At 43.1% G+C, this 21723-nt stretch overlaps 1 protein-coding gene across 2 annotated transcripts in view; it reads right to left on the bottom strand.

Moving 5' to 3' along the window:
* Positions 1-21723, bottom strand: part of LOC134870905 (caskin-2-like) — a 109407-nt gene that overhangs the window by 65214 nt on the left and 22470 nt on the right. For both annotated transcript variants that reach the window (XM_063893422.1, XM_063893421.1), the window contains 2 exons: positions 8181-8232; positions 5229-5326 (listed from right to left, as the gene is read on the bottom strand). In XM_063893422.1, the coding sequence (XP_063749492.1) occupies positions 5229-5326; positions 8181-8232 (150 nt within the window). The remainder of the gene's footprint in view (positions 1-5228; positions 5327-8180; positions 8233-21723) is intronic.

The raw sequence follows: 21723 nt of genomic DNA, 5'->3' as shown, positions 1-21723 counted from the left end.
TGGTCCGCTTGCTAAGGTTCAGCGCCAGAGAAGCCGTGCTACGGGCCGCCCGCGACAAGAGGAGAGTCGAATGGCAGGACAACAGAATCTCCTTCTTCCAGGATCTATCTCAGGAGGTACTCCAGCAGCGTAGGAAGTTTGATGTGGTGAAGAAGCAGTTCCAAGAACGCAGGATACCGTGCTCCATGTTATATCCAGCAACTCTTAAAATTACTGTGAACAACCGATCCCATTTTTTCACCTCGCCGGACACGGCGGCGGGCTTCCTCGGAACCATGGGACATTCATGGACATTACCGCGGTCACTGAACTGGCTCGTTTTGGACTCTGAGGGTTTGTGGGGACACACGTTGCTGCGCTGCAGGCTACTTACAGTAAATATTACGTTGATTCTGTTTATTTTAATTCTACTGTCTCTGGGGGGGTTTGATTTAGATATTATCTTGGGGAAATGAGTGTGCTGGCGCACGTGAACGTTTACGTGCATGGATGTGTACGTTGGAGTTTATTATTTAATTCCCCATAGATGTGGCTGCGCCTACATACAGGTATTGGGTCTGTACATGCAGGTAGATTTATTGTATTTATTTGTTTATTTTGACTTTTATTTCTATTTTCTTATTGGAACGTGGCTTTATGCTGTTTTATACATTTTTTGTTATAATTTACTAATTGATACTACAGTATGCCTATCTGTCGGGTTATTTTTCATTGTTTCTTATTTCCTTTTTTCTCCTCGGAAAACACAATAATATTTAGTCGGGGTTGAGTTGTGGGTTTTAATTATGAATAATGCATTGAAGTGACAGGCTTTGGGGATGGGGGGGTTTGGCAGTCAGGGATCCTTTTCACAGGATGCACTATGAAGTTTAGTTAAAAGGAAGAGAGCCACATGTTCTGCTGTTGCTTATAGTTGTAGTTTCTTTATGTAGTTTCTTGTCTAACAGAGTTACGTTGTGTGTTAGGTCTGTCGTCTTTCAAGGGAATGTTTCAGTGGGGTTGGAGCTCTTAACGTGTGCTCTGGTTGCGGTATGCCAAATCATCTTGGTAACTATACATTTGGAAATAGATAATGGGTGAACTGTTTAGATTGACATCCTTAAATGTTAAGGGTGCAAACATAGCCACTGAAAGGAAAAAGATTTTACTGTATTTAAAACGGAAAAAACCTGATCTGGTTTTCTTGCAGGAGACCCACCTGGAAAAAAAGGACTCATTATTTCAGAGGGAATGGGTAGGGAAGGTTTTTTATAGTGCTGGGTCCTCTAGCCAGAGGGGAGTTGCCATTTTGATACGAAAGAATCTCAAAATTGAAATACTTAAACAACAGTCAGATGAAGAGGGGAGATGGGTGGCTATCAATACTGAATTATATGGTGTTAGAGGCACTTTTATGAATATATATGCTCCAACAGCGAACCTGCCGGGTTTCTTTATAGAAGTTAGCAATACAATAAGACAATTCGGAAACTCTTATAATATTAGGTGGGGATTTTAACAAAGTTAGGGACCATCAAGTTGATAAAACCTAGACGGGGTATAGTACGACCCTCAGGGGCTCAGAAAGCTATTGACGCAATGGAAAAAGAGTTAGGCTTAGTGGATGTCTGGAGATTTTTCCATCCGTTGGTAAGGGAATATTCCTTTTACCCCAACCCACATACATCCTATTCAAGGATAGGTTATTGTCTTATCTCAAAGTCGCTCGTTTCTATTACAGAACGTCCATAGGTAACATCTTAATATCAGATCATGCTTCGGTCAGGATAGCGTGTCGTTTAGACCAAATGCTAAGAACCCCACCCACTAGGTGGAGATTTAACACATCCCTACTCCGAGATGAACAGTCCCTGGAATTTATAAAAAAAGAGAGAATGGATTATTGGCTGAATAACGAAAGCTCAGTTTCAAACACAGCCGTGGAGTGGGATGCATTTAAGGCGGTTATTAGAGGTCGACTCATTCAACACTGTTCCTATCTGAAAAGTGATTGGTTCAGCGGCTTCAGGAACTGGAGCTGGAAATAAAAAATCTGGAAAATATACACTCTTCCCAATCTGACCATACTACCCTTCTGGAACTAAACAAACTAAAAGTAGAATTTAACTCCATATTACAGAAGAAAGTAGAATATGCATTATTACTAAACAAAAATATTATGAACAAGGGGAAAGAACAGGGAGGTTCCTGGCACAGAGAGCAAAGCAGCAGTATACACAATCAATAATACCAGCAATACAAAACGATAGGGGCGATCTGAAGACAGACCAGACGGACATTAATGATATATTTAATATATTTTATCAAGATCTCTATAAATCAGACAACCCGTCAGAATATAAGATATTTTCTATCAAAGGTAAGATGTCCGACCTTGTCAGACGACGAACGGGGTGATATTGGAACGGACATTACATTAGAAGAGATTAAAAAGGCCATAAAAGACTTACAGAATGGTAAATCCCCGGGTGAGGACGGCTTCCCAGCTGATTTTTATAAAGCCTTCTCAGGTTTACTTGCCTCAAGACTACTTGTAGTTTTTAGAGATGCATTGGCAGTATGCAAACTGCTTTAATCACTCTGATTCATAAAAAAGGTAGGGACCCACAACAATGTGGTAGCCATATCACTGATTAATGTTGATGCTGAAATACTGTCCAAGATTTTGGCGTCTAGACTTGAGGGTTGTTTACCAAAACTTATCCACCCAGACCAAGTGGGCTTTATTAAAAATAGGACATCGTCTGACAATCTCAGCAGGTTGCTTCATCTCATGTGGCAAGCTGGAAATGATCCTGATATAACTGTAGCTCTCTCACTTGATGCTGAGAAAGCATTTCACAGGGTAGAGTGGACGTTCCTTTTCCAGACACTGGAGAAATTTGGCCTTGGTGCATCTTTTATTAAATGGGTCAAATTATTATATCAAAATCTTAAAGCATCTGTGGTGATGAATGGCAGGAAATCCCCCCCTTTTGAGCTTCATAGAGGGACAAGGCAGGGCTGTCCTTTATCTCCCTTAATCTTCGCGCTGGTACTTGAACCATTACCAACTGCTGTAAGGCAAAATGACAACATAGTGGGCATAAAGGCTGGTGGAGAGGAACATAAGCTGCTCATGTACGCGGATGACATTTCGATACTATCCAGAAGCCCCGCAACAACGATGCCTCACATCCTCAACTTGATCAAGTCTTTCTCAGATGTATCAGGTTACAAAATAAACTGGTCCAAGTTTGAGGTAATGCCACTATCGAGACTCTGCCCACCTAGTGTTAGACAGGGATGGCGATTTGCATGGCGGCCATCTGGTCTAACGTATCTGGGTATCAAGCTCACTCCAAGGCTGGAAGACATAATGACGAACAACCTAATCCCATTAATTGAGAAAATAGAGCCTATTTTACAAAATTGGACAAAGCTGGGGTTATCGCTCTTGGGGAAAATCAATATTTTAAAGATGGTAATGGTTCCTAAAATTAACTATTTAAGTGATATTCTACCATTGAGCTTGCCACGCAATGCCCTATTGAGATATAATGAAGTTGTATACAAATTTCTATGGGATGGCAAAAAACCATATATAAATCGCACAAAACTTTATGCAGCCATAGAGGACGGTGGCCTAGGCCTTCCTCATATAGATTGGTATCACTGTGAGTTTTGTTTGAAACAGTTATCAAAAATATATATGACAACTGGACGAGCCCTAATGTGGGTGTCTATCGAAAGACTTCTTTTAAACCCTCACCCTATCCATGCTTTTATTACGCAAACAAATGGGGTCACTTCTTATGATAAACCAGTTCTCGCCTTTTCACAGGAAACATGGAGAACCGCACACAAGATCACGGGCTCAAACCCTGCTTTTACTTGTAAAACGTCATTATGGCATAACACACATTTCAAAATGGGCTGGGTGGTTGAAATTGGGAATTGTTTTTATTGGGGATCTAGTGATGGAGATCAACTTATGTCCTTCGAACAATTAAGGAAAAAGTATAGACTCCCAATAGGGATTTTTGGAAGTATCTGCAGCTACGGACTTCTTTACTGACACGCCTTAGACAATTACCACTTATTTCAAAAACAGAGATACAGGACAGGCTAGAAAGAGGTTGGCACTTAAAAACTAAAACATCATGCTTTTATAACCTTCTGAGGGAGTCTCATGCACCCAAATTTGCAGGCCTTAAGAGATGCTGGGAGAAGGACATAGGGGAAGAGATAACTGGTGAAACATGGGGGGAAATTATTGGGTCATGGTTTCAAGTTTCAAGGGAAATGCAGACACGTCTTAATTATAAAATCATCAATAGAACATATTGGACCCCAAGTAAAATGGCAAGGCTAGGACTCAGAGACTCCGACTTGTGTTCGAGATGTGATGCTTTATGTGGCACTCTCTTACACATGTTGTATTCATGCCCCATGATTGATATCTTATGGTCAAAGATTATTGCCTTCATTAATACGGTGATGGCTTCCTCTCTGGTACAGGGACCAATGCTTTGCATGGTAGGTATGGTACCAAAGGAAAGTGGTCTGAATGCCTACCAGATCTCATGGTGCAGAATAACCCTTATTATTGGATGTAGGATATTGTTGCAACACTGGAAAACTAAAGGAGATATATCCCTTTAGGAATGGATGGTAGAAATAGCCAAAATCTCCTCCTATGAAAGAGTATGTTATAAGATGATGGATAGAATAGATATTTATGAAAATATGGGGCCCCTTTGTGGCGGCGACTTGAAATGCTGAAGAGTTCCACCCTTTCAAATCATTTAAAACACAAAAATGAAGCAACAATGTGATGTACTATGTATTTGATGTATAAATATAAGGTGTTGTATCCTGATAGGTGCAGGATGGTTTGCATACTGCGTATCATGTATATCGTGTATATCATGGAGGATTCTCTACCTCTGTACCATTCCCTTTGTACGTCTTTTCTGTTTTTGTCCTGTCTATGGTGTAGCTTGCTGTGGTACTTTGACATTTTGATATGTGATGTATTTAGCAGGCTGTGTTGGTATGTATGTATCTTTCTTTATCTGAAAAAACAATAAAAAAGACAATACCCAAAAAAAAGTGAATCATTCATATGGCTACAACTTATTTGCAGCTAAGAGTGCCAGAAGCAGAAAGGTAACATTGACCTCAAACATCCCTTTCGTGAGCTGTAAGTCTGTCTGGGGACTCAGGTTCAGAGGAGCTGCTCTTACCGTTGATGTCCTTGATATCCACCGTGGCCTGGGCCTCCAGCAGCAGAGACAGCAGCTCTGTGGGGCCTGTCAGAGCTGCATGGTGTAGCGCCGAGAAGCTGGGACGGGGCAAAGAGATGTAAAAAAAAAAAAAAAAGATGAAACATTTTTCCCAGTTTGGGATAAATAAAGTATTTCTGATCTGATGTGAGGGGTTGAGGAGTGTTGGCGATGCTTGCTAATGTAAACACAGACCATATTACTTCCAAAACAGGTGGCGCATTGTTTCTGATACAGCACATACATTATAGACATTAGAGACATATGTATTATTTATTTATATATATATATATCCTGCTGAACACACAGACACAGCTGGAGGGGGATTCAACTCGCGGACTGTATATGGGGAACGATATGACGTCAAGTCTGCAGGAAATCTCAATCAGCTCGTCTGTACCCCCGTTTTTAGAGATGTGGGTAAGGAGGAAAAGACAGACGGTTGTATTTTCTGACACTTTGTGAGTCTACTTACACACAGGATATATATATTTACACACATATATTTATGTATAAAAGACAGCAAAAAGTGCAATTCGTATAATAGGGGAACTTTGGGTCGGTGTGACTCAGAGACACACCGAGGGTTCAAGAGCAGCGGCTCTCTGTACACACTCACACACGTGAGGATAAAGTAACTTTCAGCTTATCTCACACTGCCTCCAGCAGTCACAGCCCAGAGCTCTGTTCCAATGAACTGCCAGGACACATTTGGAAAGAGAACTCACTGTAGCGCTCGCAGCATCCAGGTCCACCTGGACCAGAGGAACACTTATGTGAGAATGCTGTTCATTGACTACAGTTCAGCATTCAACACCATTGTGCCCTCCAAGCTCATCATTAAGCTCAGGGACCTTGGGCTCAACAGCGCCCTCTGTGACTGGATCTTGAGCTTCCTAACGGGCAGATCCCAGGCAGTGCGGATGGGGAACATCACATCCTCCACCTTGACCCTCAACAGCGGAGCCCCTCAGGGTTGTGTGCTCAGCCCTCTCCTCTACTCACTGTTCACGCACGACTGCGTGGCCACACACAGCTCCAACACCATCATCAAGTTTGCTGACGACACGACCGTCATCGGCCTGATCACAGACGGCGACGAGACGGCGTACAGAGAGGAGGTCAGAGCCCTGACATCTTGGTGCCAGGACAACAACCTCCATCTCAACGTCAGCAAAACAAAGGAGCTGATTGTGGACTACAGGAAGAGGCAGAGAGAGGCACACACACCCATCACCATCGACGGGACTCCTGTGGAGAGAGTCAGCAGCTTCAGGTTCCTCGGGGTAAACATCAGTGAGGACCTGACATGGACACATCACACCAGGGTCATATCCAAGACGGCTCGACAGCGGCTCTTCTTCCTCCGCAGGCTGCGGAAGTTCAACATGGACTCCAGGATACTCTGCAACTTCTACAGGTGCACCATCGAGAGTATCTTGACTGGCTGCATCAGCGCCTGGTATGGCAGTTGCACCGCCCTCAACCGTAAGACTCTACAGAGGGTGGTGAAAACTGCTCAGCACATCACCAGGACGGAGCTGCCATCCATGGAGGACCTCTACCCCCAGCGGTGTAGAAAGAAGGCCGGTAGGATATTAAAGGACCCCCATCACCCCAGCAACAATCTGTTCTGTCTGCTGCCATCTGGCAGACGGTACCGCAGCATCCGGACCAAGACCACCAGACTCAGAGACAGTTTTATACCACAGGCTATAAGACTGCTGAACTCCTGAGCTCTGTGAATGTCTACTCACATCTGTTTATAGTACACACATACATATATATATATATATATTATACACATCTGCCATACATATCCGTTTATAATAAACATACATATATATTATACATATCTGCCATATACATCTGTTATACACAATATATACATCTGTCCATACCTCCTCATTCAACAGTGTAAAGTATTTAAATACTTTCAATGTATTCCACATATGTATATATTTCACATCCTTAAATCTTTATTGTTGTTATTGTAAATATTCTTCTGTCTTTTTGCACTATTTTATTTACCTTATTTGCACCATGTATGTTGAGTTGTTGGAGGAGCATGGGACATAAGACTTTCATTGCCAACATATACGTTGTATATGCTGTGCATATGACCAATAAAACCTTGAAACTTGAAACTTGAAGCATGTCAATACACATATTTGAAAACGTTAACTGCTGAGTATTAATGGTAAACACATGCAGTTTATCCACACACAATTTTCTACCAAAACATACCAAGGCGTAACAAAGAGGCTCAATTCAGAGCATCAAAGTCACGCCTTGAGCAATCATCTCTCTGGAAAAATAGACGTACCATTTCTACAAAAGTATGGCTTGTAAAAACGGTATTTCTGTCATTGTCAATACATGTTCTCCTCACAGGCAAACTAGCTCAAGGTGTTTCATTTTAGTTTACTACACAGAGCCGGGCTAGCTTTTATCTGGACTCCCAGTGTGTAAGCTAAGCTAACTAACCATGTTCTGTCTTTATAGGCTGTGAATTTAATGAATTAATGCATTTCCTCTTTTAACACTGATATTTTATATCACCCCCCCACCTAGGCACTGCAAGTCGACACAGGCCTCAGTCGGCACACACTGTGTTTAGACCAGAAAAACCCCAGATGCATTGTCATATATTAAAGGAACAATTTTGCTTATAACTAAGCAAATTCAATTTCCTGTCATTTTCTACTTATAATGTGCTGATAGCTCTGAAGGACATTATTTGTAGGGGCCTGTGTGTTGTGTGTGTCATGATTCAAACAGTGGTGAAAACTGAGGAAAAACAGGAAGCAGCCACAGGCAGGCCTTTCTTTCTATCTTTCAATCACACACATTGACGCCTCTGCATGCTTCAGACTCACACTTATCTGACAGGCCGACAAACACACCTCTTACCCGTCTGAGTCTTGGTAGTTAATGTTGAGTCTTTTGGTGGAGCCCAGCAACTCTGGAGACAGAGAGAAAGTAAGGTGGGGGGGTGGAAAACATCATTAGTATTTAGTGACACATTTGTATTTACATAAAAAATCCTTCTATCCCTAAAGGTCTTACTTAAAGGTCTCCTATTATGCTCTTTTATGGCATATATTACAGGTCTCAAATATATAAAAAAACATGTCTCTGACGTGTTTTGCTCAAAATACCAAACAGATCATGCATTTTAGCATGTCAACTATCCCTCAGTTTCAGCCCTGTTTTCGAAAGTATTGATTCTATGACTTTCCCTTTCATGCAAATGAGCTGAAGCTGGCCACGCCCCTTTGGAGCATCATGATCTCTCTGTCTGAAGAGAGAAGTTTCTAATGGAGAAACGGATGCTAGACGCTGCCGTGATTAAACGCCATATTATGTTCCAAACCACATCAAGCATTATTTCTGAAACACTTCTCAGTGTTTACCACTAGAACAGAGACATTATATGTATTATATACACAACTCCAAGTCCTGTAAGAAATGATAATCAGTATTAAGAGTAACCACAACACTGTCTTATTTTGAAATACAATCTTATTTTGAAATTGTTTATAATTGTAACCGGATGTATATAACACTGATGACGCTTGATGCCGGACGGAAGAAAACTGTGGGTTTGAGCGTTGGTTTCCTTAGCGGACAGAATCTGGATAAAGAGTGAATAGGGGAATTACTTGTGGTGTTATACATTAAACACACAATACTTATTGACGCTGTAATACCCTAAGGAGGGAGATGACCCTATGCCACGTATTCAATAAACTGACCAGAAGTACTGTTACGACTTGAGGCGACCAATAGGAAGAGGCGACCTCTGGACAAACAGCAATGCAACTAAGGAATCGATCTCTTTTTGCTCGGACCCTCGGACAGTAAACACCTCGTGAACCCTATTCATGTTTTGGGCCTGTTCAAGTGTGTTCTGAGCTACTGAGCCACAGCTGTGAAACTTTTGTAAAACCTACTGCTGCATCCTTTTATTAAATACTCCTTTTAAAACTTATAAGAGGATCTTCACTTCGTTTCTTTTAAATCGACTCCTGGGCTTCGAATAAAATAACATTTTCTACAGTCCCTCCTGCAGACATTGTGCTGAACACAAAGACACACAGCTGGGGAGGGGATTCAGCTTGTGACTGTATATGGGGGACGATAGGTTGGGACGTGTCACGTGGGCGGGACGTTGCCAGTTCAATGAAAAGCCAGCCTACATTTCGGTTATGTCGTCATATCGGCAGCAAATCTGGATCAGCGTTTGAACACCCGTTTTTTAGAGATGTGGGTAAAGAGGAAAAGAGAGAGGGTTGTATTTTCTGACACTTTGTGAGTCTATTTAAACACCGGGGACACATATTTATGTATAAAAGACAGCAAAAGGTGATTTTTGCATAATAGGGGACCTTTAAATAGGTATTTTTCCTACCCTATCATCACTCCTTTCTTCCAAGAACTTGATCGGCCGACAGGATGAGGAGCTTTTTCTCACCTCCTGCTGCCTCACCCTGCCTCACCCCAGCCTCTCTGGCTCACACCCTCATGGCAGCCAAAACATTCATAAACAGATGATTCTGCCTTAAAGACATTTACCTTTCCACTTCATTTACACTGCCTCCTTATCACAGCTCTCTGAAATTGAGAGTGACAACCATAACCACACGCCTTCCTTTTCAGCACTCAGAAAATATTCTGTGGGCGAGACTGAACACGTCTGTTTTCCGGTCACCTCAGAGCAGACAGACTGCTGCTTTCCCAAGTCATACTCATTCAGACAGCACTTTCAAAAGACCTGCTTCTGAATAACTATTAATGTGATGGAGATTCAAATTCAATAGTTCTTATTATTCAAGAAAACTTCCACACTGTTCACAATTTCCTGTTGAAAACTATGGCTAGGTTTCGAAGCATAGTTATATAAATGTTTGCATTTAAGGGTTACATATGGAACTTTTTACTGCTAATAGACTTCAAATAGCATTCACACAGCCCCCTCCTCTGTCGACAGCTGAATGGATCTGTACTGCCTATCAGAATGAACCAGAGCCATTCACTCAGTCTATCTCACGTGTGTGTGTGTGTGTGTGTGTGTGTGTGTGTGTGTGTGTGTGTGTGTGTGTGTGTGTGTGTGTGTGTGTGTGTGTGTGTGCAGCTGTGGTGGATCTACTATAAGCTCTCCTATCTAGGATTCTCACTTTGGTCACTAAAAGCCCTCAGGTAGCACGGCGATAGACCGTAGCTATACTGCAAAATAATAAATCTCCCATGCAACTCCAAATATCAGCTCTAGAGCCCCCACTCTGATTACCATCAGAGAAATATTCCATTAACAGAAATATCCGAACTGTACCTGAAATGATTGTCAATCTGTATACACTTTACTTTAACAACATGTCAACTTAATAACACATATTCCACGACTCGGTTGAAAACAAAAGAAATAAAACTACCCGGGATTTTAGTCAGTTTTGGTACCCTTGTTGGCGCGCTAGATGCAGCTCATATTCCCTCCACACGGCCGATCCGTAGACGTATCCCGCGTAGTCCTCCTGTTGGCCCAATGTCCTTCTTCTATCAACCGGCAGCAGGCAGGCACACGAGTCTCTTAAGATTACGTCTATACTGTTCAACTTCTAAAACAATAAACCCGGACTCCGGACAACGCAGCTAAACATGAGGCTAACTTAACCGTTGCTACAGTTAGCATACAGTCTCGCAGTTTTGCATAGTCTTGTGAATTTTTTACCAAATGGGTCCCACGCTCCTCTCCCTGGCACTCGAACACACAACAGTACTTCTAACTTATTTTAAGATTGGTAACTCAAAATAAATAAAGACGTTTTCTCCGGTCTTAACTTCTCCGTACTTTGCCTCTGTCCCCCTCTTCTCAAACCCGGTAGGTTAGAACACTGAACTCTGATTTGTTCGCTATATAACTGACACCTCTACCAACCAATACAAATGTGAAGTTCGTGGACTAAACAGGAAATATGACAACTCAACGAGTAACTGACACTGAACATACTCTTCTTGTAACTTAGTGGTGTCAGGGGGTTGGGGAAACAGGACCTAAGTGCAATAAAACAAACGGGAGGCAGGTATGGGTCCAAACAAAAGGTGAGCTTTATTTAAACTAAAGCTGTACTTTCAACCAAAAATAACCACACCAACCAGGGGACACTGGGAACAGGAGCAGACGGATGGGCAGGAACTGGCAGGTAACACGTACAACATCAGGTAGGAAACGACGACGACTGAACAAGAGACAAAAGGGGAACCAAGACTAAATATAAAAGGCTAATCAGAAGAAACACAGGGGCAACAGGTGAACACAATGACACAATCAGGGAAAGGAGGGAAACTAAAGACAGGGAGTGAAACTTAACATGACACAAGAGGGGAAAACATATCAAAAGAAAAATAGGAAACCGACACAAAACAAGGACCATGACAAGTGGTGACGAAACAAAACGACATGTCAATACACATATGTATAACCCTTTTCATTTCTTTATAAATGAAAATGTTAACAGAAATTACTAGGGCACTACATTTATATTTATAATTAAAGGATTCATTGTTTAGAACATTTCTCACAAACAATTCAAGCTGAAGTAGAATGAATATTTAAAAATGCTAAATATGAGGTAAAAAATAAAATATTTACAGAAAAGGAGTTCTTGTACTTTTATTTCAAAGAGGGTTTATCCCTGTTATGATGAATGACTCTTAAGGGCTTTTATTCCTCCCTGTTCGGACATGCACTCTGGGGCTTTTATGTTGAACAATGAGATCCATCCTGAGATTAACGTGAACACACAGTGACTGTTATGGGCTTTTATTTTGAAAAACAAACATCGTCCTGAGTCCCCTGTAAAGATTTATTTATCGTTTTGGGTTTCATTTTTATAATCAAGTTCTTCTTCAGAATCCTTGGGAGCGTTTATGCACCACAGTGTGAGTACTCACCAGTGTTGGGAATAACGCGTTAGGTAACGCCGTTATTTTTTCAGTAACAGGGTGTCAGGGTTTGGGGAAATAGGACCCAAGTGCAGCAACAAAGGGAGGCAGGTAAACAAAAGGCGAGCTTTATTCCAAAGCTGTTTTACAAAAATACAAAGTTAGGAAAAATCCAGGACATGAAAAACACTTGACTTGAACACATGAAGACGATAGGGAAATCCAAGACATGAAAAACGCTTGACTTGATACATGAAAGACGACAGTCCAGGGCATGAAAAACGCTTGACTTGAACACATGAAAGACGCTAACGAACTGACAGAGAACACAAGGGAAAGCAGGACTAAATACAAAGACACTAATCACAACACAAGCCACAGCTGGGGTGGGGAGGCAGAAACAGGAGGGCAACAGGTGACAAAAATGAAACAATCAAGGAAGGAAGGAAAACCAAAAGACAGGAAGTAAAACTACACATGACACAACAGAGGGAAAACATTTCAAAATAAAACAGGAAACAGACAGAAAACAAGGATCATGACAGAACCCCCCTCTCAAGGGGCGGATTCCAGACGCCCCAAAACAAAGTCACAAAAGTTCAGCAGGGTGGGTGGAGGGTGTCTGGAGGAGGGACGTATGACCAAGGCCAAAAGGGTGGGTGGAGGAGGTCCGGAGGCGGGATTCGGGCGGACGACCCGGGGGCAAGGCAGAGGATGAGAAGGGTGTCTCGGCCGGATGACCCGGGGGCAAGGCAGAGGATGAGACAAAGCACGGACAGGCCTTGTGGCAAGGGAACTCCGGAGGCCGGAGACATGGACGACGGGCTGTAGGACAGGCTGGAGGACGGCGAGACGCCTCTGGACGACGGGCTGTAGGACGGCGAGACGCCTCTGGAGAAAAGTAAGGAGCACCTGGAGCAGGAGGTGGCAGGGCCACCGAGGAGACAGGAGCACCAGTCTGCGGGACCCCCGACAGGACATGAGCTGTTGTCGGCGGGACCCCAGTTGGTAATGGCATCAGTGGGACCCCCGAAGAGGCAGGACATGGCTTTGGCGGGGACCCGGGTGGTAATGGTGTCAGCGGGACCCCGGAAGAGGCAGGACATGGCTTTGGCGGGAACCCGGGTGGTAATGGTGTCAGCGGGACCCCGGAAGAGGCAGGTGCAGGGGCTGGCAGCACCACTGACGGGACATGAACTAGAGTCGGCGGGACATGAGCTTCAGTCGGCGGAGACCCCGACTGGACAGGGACATGGATTGGCGGGACCCCCATCCGAACAGGTGATGGCAGGACCCCCAACGGAGCAGGTACAGGTGTTGGCGGGACATGAACTAGAGTCGGCGGGACCCCTGACTGGACATAAGCTTGAGTCGACGGGACCCCGGACGGGACAGGCGATGGCTTGGGCGGGACCCCCGGTAGTATTGGCATCGGCTGGACCACCAACGGGACATGAACTACAGTCGGCGGGACATGAGCTTGAGTTAACGGGGCATGAACTTGAGTCGGCAGGGTCAGTGGGACCACCAACGGAACAGGTGTCAGAGGGACCAGCGACTTGACGGGATGAGGAGTTGGCAGGGCCCCCGGCAGAACAGGTGACGGCGGGACCCCCAACGCAGCAGGAGCAGGTGTTGGTGGGACCCCCATCGGAACAGGTGACGGCGGGTCCCCCAACAGAACAAGAACTGATGTCGGCGGGACCCCTGACTGAACAGGTGTCAGTGCGACCCCCAACTGGACAGGCGACGCTGGGGTCGATTGGACAGGTGAGGCTGGAGGCGAGGCTGGAGTCGACTCGACAGGTGAGGATAGAGGCGATGCTGGAGTCGACTGGATAGGAGAAGCTTGGGTTGACTGGACAGGCGAGGGTGAGGTCGACTGGACATGCAAGGCTGGAGTCGAGGCTGGGGCCGAGGCCAGAGTCAAGGCCGGAGTCAACTGGACAGGCAAGGCTGGAGTCGAGGCCGGAGTCGACCGGACAGGAGAGACCGGAGCCAAGAGGAAAGGCGAGGCCGGTGTCGGCACGGCCGGAGAGGCCGGAGTCGACAGGACAGCAGGGGCTGGAGGCGGCCGGGCCGCCGACAGCACAGCAGTGGGTGGAGTCGGCCGGGCCGCAGACAGGACAGCAGGGGCTTGAGTCGGCCGGGCCGCAGACAGGACAGCAGGGGCTTGAGTCGGCTGGGCCGCCGACAGGAAAGGCGGAGCTGGAGTCGGCCGGGCCGCCGACAGAACAGGAGTAGCTGGAGTGGGCCGGAACTGCAGCTGGGAATGCGGCTGCTAGGGCCAAAACTTGAGCCGGAAGCGTGGCTGCAGGGGGCTTGGCTGCAGGGGGCTTGGCTGCAGGGGGCTTGGCTGCAGGGGGCTTGGCTAGTGGAGGCTTAGCTGCAAGCCTGGGCTTGCGTCTCTTTTGAGCCTGTTGAACGCTCCGCGGGCCACCAAAGGCCAGACGGGATCCCAAAAAGGGGTCCACCAGAGGAGCTTCGTTGGGAACGGCCTGAGGGCTAGCATGCCTGGAGCTAGCAGGCCAGGAATAAGGTACGTTCTCATAATCACCTATAAAGTCTTTTTCCCAATCCGGAAATGAGCCCCTTAACCAGGGCCTTGATGTCACTTCTTGGTGCGCCATGGCAAGATACACTGCCTCTCCTCTTTACTTGAGGCATATCGAGACCAATTCTTTAGGCAAATTAATCTGTATTTCACCTCATGTAGCTCAGCTGCTGGGTCCATCTTAGGTCAGTTCGTTCTGTCAGGGTTTGGGGAAATAGGACCCAAGTGCAGCAACAAAGGGAGGCAGGTATGTGTACAAACAAAAGGCGAGCTTTATTCCAAAGCTGTTTTACAAAAATACAAAGTTAGGAAAAATCCAGGACATGAAAAACACTTCACTTGAACACATGAAAGACGACAGTCCAGGGCATGAAAAACGCTTGACTTGAACACATGAAAGACGCTAACGAACTGACAGAGAACACAAGGGAAAGCAGGACTAAATACAAAGACACTAATCACAACACAAGCCACAGCTGGGGAGGGGAGGCAGAAACACAGGGCAACAGGTGACAACAATGAAACAATCAAGGAAGGAAGGAAAACCAAAAGACAGGAAGTAAAACTGTACATGACACAACAGAGGGAAAATATTTCAAAATAAAACAGGAAACAGACAGAAAACAAGGATCATGACACAGGGTAATCTAACTAATTACTGTTTCCGTCGTTACAACGCCGTTATCGTTACTGAACGTTAAATGCGCTGCGTTACTATGAATTGATTTAATAAATAAATGTTGTCATCCGAGGCTTGGGGTGCGTTCACACAAACTGCCAGTGAGGAGACCGGGTGGGTTAACAACGAGATAGATAAGCGATTATGATTGGCTAAGGCAGAGTCATGTTTCATGGTAGCACATCGGAGCCAGTGGTTTTACACACAGGCCAGGACACGTGCGCCACACAAACACACACCCACACACACAAACAGATTCGAGGAAGCAGAAATGGCGAGTCCGGAGCAATCCGATGAAAAGTTGGCATTTTCAAGGTGGAGATATAAGCACTACTTCAAATTCATTGAGGTCAAAGGCAAGAACGTGCATGTTAAGTGTATATACATATATAGCAACTTTTTTACAGTAACGCAAATAGTTACTTTCCGTGGTAACTAGTTACTTTTATTATAGAGTAATTCAGTTACTAACTCAGTTACTTTTTGGAACAAGTAGTGAGTAACTATAACTAATTACTTTTTTTAAGTAGGAAGTAACGTTCCCAACACTGGTACTCACCATCTGGATAATATGTTCGATTGTGAATGTGTTGGTCATGAAATGTTCAAATGGTCTCTGCCTTTCCATATTTTATGTGTTATACAATATACACCACTAAATATACAGAATGTGGAGCAAAGGAATACATGTAGAGCAAATATAAGCGACACTAGCAACAACTACAGTACATGAAACATGGGTAATGATTTCACACTTCGCCTTTATTAGAGCTTCCAAACTCTTTTTGAGTGCTCCCTGTGCTTTCTGTTCAGTGATGCTGTCACTTGTAAGAGCAATCTTGAAACTGAATGAGAAAAACTAAGAAAATTAGACCATATTTTGTCCCCACTGGAGCACCGATTAAATATTTAGTTCTTTCTTTCTGGTTTATTGAAGTAATTTGCAGCTCAGAGAGTTGTTAGGGGACATTCTGATTTCCAATGCAGTCTGAGCTCTTTGCATAAACCTCCGAAAACTTCAATGAAAGCAGAAAAAGAGATACAGTATACACAATTTTGTCCTGCAGTCTTGTTTTGCTACCAATTTGTGAAATTTATAAGAAATATACTAACTCGTTTTATACAATAAACTTGATACAGAATGTCTACCGTGTCCTGTGAGGGGATAAAGAATGCACTTCCATGGTAAAGAGATAATATCCCACTTTTAAGAGGCACACTCATCACTGCAGAGGGTTCGATCGAAATGCTCTCCCAAAAGGTGAAAAACATGAATGTGCTCCAACAAGGAACATGCATGCTTTGAATGCAGGTTTATTGTGGAGCAGTTGCTGCTGAAGACTCTTGTGTAAAACACTGAGCCTGAAGGCACAGAAAGCACATTGATAATGAGACGGATAGAGGGGTTGGGCGTGGGCCTATATGGAAAGAACAGGCCCTTTCAGGAGTTCTAGTTACAACATGAGCGGGCATTCCTCACATTGCACACCCACCATGCTATCCTACTCACTCACTTTCTGTCTGACTTTGTGTCTACAACTCCCTTTTCTTCCTTCTGCTTTCTTTCCCCTCCCGTCCCTCTGCATTCAAAGAGTGGAAGGGCCTCCTTCTGACAACATCTTCAGTTTAAAGTACCAAAGAATGATGAATCAGGTGAGATTAAATTTCTTGTGTGAGTAAACATGAGAACGTGCAAGGACTGTTTAAAACACACTGGAAGATCAGACCATCATAAGGCAGTAGCTCCAAGCCTCTGCAGGAAGAACATAGAGAGATGTAAAAGCTGGAAAATGTGAATAAAAAATAAAAGAAAACATCAGCTTGTTTGTGTTTCCTTCAACAGGACTGAGGCGTCTGATGCTCTGATTTTACACGGCTTCAAAACTCTTTTAAAGTCTCTGATCATGGTTCATGTATGTCAAAGAAACTGAAAGGAAACACATTCACACAACACAACATCAGTTAAAAAATGGACTGACAAAAGTTTGTCAAAGGCAGGGGTGTAACTAAATACATTTACTCAAGTTCTGTACCTAAGTACAACTTTCAGATACTTGTACTTTAGAGTATTTACATTTTTTTGCTACGTTGTACAAACACTTCAGATGTAAGTCGTGTACTTTTACTCCACTACATGTATTTAGTACCTTTAGCTACTTTACAGATATGGATGGTGTGAAATATAATCAACCCTTAAATCTAACTTTAGTTCCACCTGGAGTAAATTCACAAGCTACCGGGCGAGAAACAGGGGTCATTTAAGGTCATCTCTCCCGGCTGATGAATGGTTAGTGGTCAGGTAAGGACCTCATCAAGGGAAGTCTGAGGAACACGTCCATCTAACTGCTCTGCTTACTGAGAGTAAACTGTCAAACCCAACCACCACGGCACACCTGGGGCTCTCCAACCCCTTCTAAGAAATGTTATGAAGGCTCCTATGGCACAAATAGCAATGCTACAAACTGTTGGTGTTTATGGCAACCAAGTAAAACATTACATGATTTAAATGTAGTCTAATTTTTTTTTTATTACAGAGTGCTACAACATTGTGTGTGTGTGTGTGTCTGTGTGTGTGTGTGTGTATCCATGCGTAAGTAGGCCTGTAATGTTCTTTTTCAGGTACAAACTACTTTGTACTCAAAAAATGTATTTGCTTTTAATGTTTTTGTATTGTTCTCATAGACTGACCTAGAAAACCTGACACCGCCCGTCTCTAAAGGGCCATGTTTTTCAGATTAATTTAAATCATTTACATTTTACTTTACTTTTTTTAATTGCTATTTTTATGCTGTTAAATGTTTTAATCTGTTGGATGGAGTTTCAGAATACTGTGCAGAACTTTTCATACAGACATCTGTTAACATTGTTTTGTATTTAGACGGTTTACATTTTCTATTTTACTTCTGTCAGAGCAGAAAGTAACCAGAAACATTTGCTCCAATTTTTATACTTTTAAACTAAATTTGGGTGAGGAAACAGTTTGCATGATACAGATTAAATTGGTATACATTTTGAAAGCCTTGAGGATCGGATCATCATTAAAGTGTGAGTAAGCTGTGTAGAGCTATACTGTAGAACAGTTGAATTGAAGGTAAACAGCCTGTACTTCTCCGAGGCTATCCATTTATCATCACACTACTCCTGCTGCTTCTGCTGCTGCAGGGACTTCATGAAGGGTTTTCACTAGCTTTTCATACTTCAATTCAGCTGAAGGCAGCAGATACTCAGAGAGTCACCCTTCACAGATCAGTAACAGTGAGTTACTCTCATTCCTAAATCCCCCTTTGACTTGTGAGACTCAGTTATATCATCTTATATTTGGAGGGGCAAGCACCCCCAACTGAACAAAGCCCGTCTTCAAAAATCTAAAAGCGATGGAGACATGTCACTGCCTAATTTTTGTTTTTACTATTGGGCAGCCAACATAAGTTGTATTAGGTTTTGGTCTCATTTTCACAACCAAGCACACGTCGTTTGGGGGTATCTCATGTTTTAAGGATCTTTTTATTAACAACATCTTTGCTTCATTTGAGCAACTTTCGGAAAAGTTTAACCTTCCAAACACTCATTTCTTCAGATATCTGCAAACCAGGCAATTCCTCCATTCTAAGAGTTGAACATCTCTGAGGTGCTTCTTAAATTACATCCAATGCGGAGAGGTCTTATTTTGGTTATCTATGACAAGCTGACAGGTATAAGAAATGCTCCTCTGAACAAAAGTAAAACTTGGGACGTATTGGTTTTAATCTTCAAACTGCTTAATTCCACACCTGTGCCCTCACTGTTGGCTACAGTTTGAAGTTGTGCAAAGGGCTCACATGTCTAGAGCTGAATTGTCCCAGATCTACTCAGATGCAAACCCCTGCTACTGTGAAAGATGTACAATAAATGAGGCCACCCTAGCACACATGTTCTTGACATGTCATAGTCTAGAAATGTATTGGAAGGACATTTTCCATACTTTGTCCGTTATCCTTGATATATAGCTGGACCCTCACCCTCTAGTTGCACTCTTTGGCACCACTGGAGAGGATGATACACGCCTGACTCCAACCAAGGCTCGCACACTGTCCTTTGCCTCCATGCTGGCCAGTCGAGTGATACTACTTAGAAAAGACGCCCACCAACGCTCAGTGGCTCAATGACCTGATGTCATGTCTCACACTTGAAAAGATCCGCTTAGTTCAATATGGTATGGAGACCGTTCCTAAAACACTTTAAAAAGCTTAAGTTATGATGATGGTGTACTATTTCTGACTGTACTCTCTATTATGTGTATTATTATTATTATTATTATTATTATTATTATTATTATTATTATTATTATTATTATTATTATTATTGTTATTAACATTGCTACTATCATTTGTATTTATGCATTTTATTTTTGTTTCCTTTACCATTACTCCGTCTATTGTCCTAGACTTCCAGCTACTGTCTCTTTTGGGTTTTTTTACTCCAGAAATGACATATATCCTTGCACATATGTTTCAGGTCTGTTTGGGACTGGGAAAGGGGAGGGGATACATGTGTAATGTATTGATGTTTGTTGTTGTCTTAAAAAATCCAATACAAATATTTATCAGAATAAAAAGTCATGTCTATTTTAGGTAGGGTCTTCTACCAATTTACTTTTTCAAGTTTAAACCTGAAAACTATATCCTTTCTCTGCCACTACCTGCTTTGGTGTCTGCAGTGTGGTGACACCTGTTTTGTCAACATTATAAATGATTTTTGGAGAGTTTATGCCTGTAAAACAAACTTGAAAGATCCAGATCAGAATTAACAGCCGTTAATGGATACCCTTGTTAATGTAGCTGGTAGGTACATTTACTGATTTATATAGGCTGTCATTGATAGTTATCCATGTTATCAAATGTTGTTATTCTCTTATCTGTCTATCACTTTGTTCAGATTGTCAAAGAACACCTGCCAGGAATACGGCAGGAAAGATGGTGGCGTGCCGTAAAATTATTGAACCAATTATCTCCATCACAGCCAAAGAGAAATGATAGGTGCTTTCTGAATTTATGGTAACATGACAACAAATGTGCTCAGTTCCCTAGATAAAGGGGTTGGGTCAACTTACGCCACCCTCCCTATATCTGCAAATATCCGTTATCAGCCAACCTGCTCTCTAAATATCGGCACTGGCCATTTAAGAAACCCATCTACCCATGTACGCCATCGTGACTTGTAGGGCGCATTCATCAATCACCTGCTGACCCCCCCTATTTGCCTACACCTTACCTGCATGCACATTCACAGAAAGACAAACAGAAATACAGTACAGTACTTACGTTAATGTACTTAGTTACTTTCCATCCATAAAGAAAATCCAGTTCTATTTGAAGCAAACAATATTTTGAAGTAGAAAGTTGCTGATGTGTGTATGTCCTTGCAGTCTGTCATCTGCGCCATGCTTCTTTCCAGAGTTGTCAGTAAAGGCAGGTTGAATTTAACATAACATATAGTTTAATGGTGTATTCTCAATCAGGTTGGAGTAAAATGTGGACTCCAGCAAAGAGAAGAGACATCTCAAAAAGCAGGTGTAATCACCAGCAATCCTGGTAAATCACAGAAGCGTGTTATGTGATGCATTTTGATGCTCATGAAGTGAATGGATGTCTGGATTAAGACAGACGATCCCTGAAGCAACTGTCTCTGAACATGTGAGGAGCCGCAGTAGTCCTCTCAGAGCCACCAAAACACCTTCCATTTACCTCCGGTTCTACAGGGACACTGAGTATGTTCATAGACTCCCATAAAAAGAGAACTGGTTTGATTGAGTGGCTGTCTGCATGTGATGTTAATGTGTTTTCTTATCCCAGTATCTTAAGTACAAGAACATGCTGGAACTGAGTCCAGAAAAAACCCTCGAAATGAATACAGCTCAGTGTTTTATTCTGAAAAGTGTTGTGTCTGAATAAAGGTGTTTTTTGTTGAAACTTTAGTCTTTCTGGATTTGAGTCCACGCTCCTAACCCTGACAGTCTGGGCCATATATCCAATAACTTTGTTAAAATCTAGAGTGATGTCCTTCTGGCAACAACGTCAGACACATACAATATGAGCTGACAATGAGTTGCTGTGGACATAAGACACTGTGACAGATTATCTGTGGTGTTGTGTTGTTGTATTGCATTGTGTATGTAAGCCATCAACGAGCATTTCTACATCTGTATTTCTAAACATCAACTCCCCCAGGTTTCAATATATCTCAACCAGTCCGCTGAGTGACGACACACTTTACGTTCCATTCAAATCATCTGTTTCCTG

The sequence above is a fragment of the Eleginops maclovinus genome, chromosome 10 (assembly GCF_036324505.1).
Source record: "Eleginops maclovinus isolate JMC-PN-2008 ecotype Puerto Natales chromosome 10, JC_Emac_rtc_rv5, whole genome shotgun sequence".
Taxonomy (NCBI): Eukaryota; Metazoa; Chordata; class Actinopteri; order Perciformes; family Eleginopidae; genus Eleginops; species Eleginops maclovinus.
The sequence above is the reverse complement of the archived record's forward strand: the minus strand, read 5'-3'. Positions and strand labels throughout refer to the sequence as shown.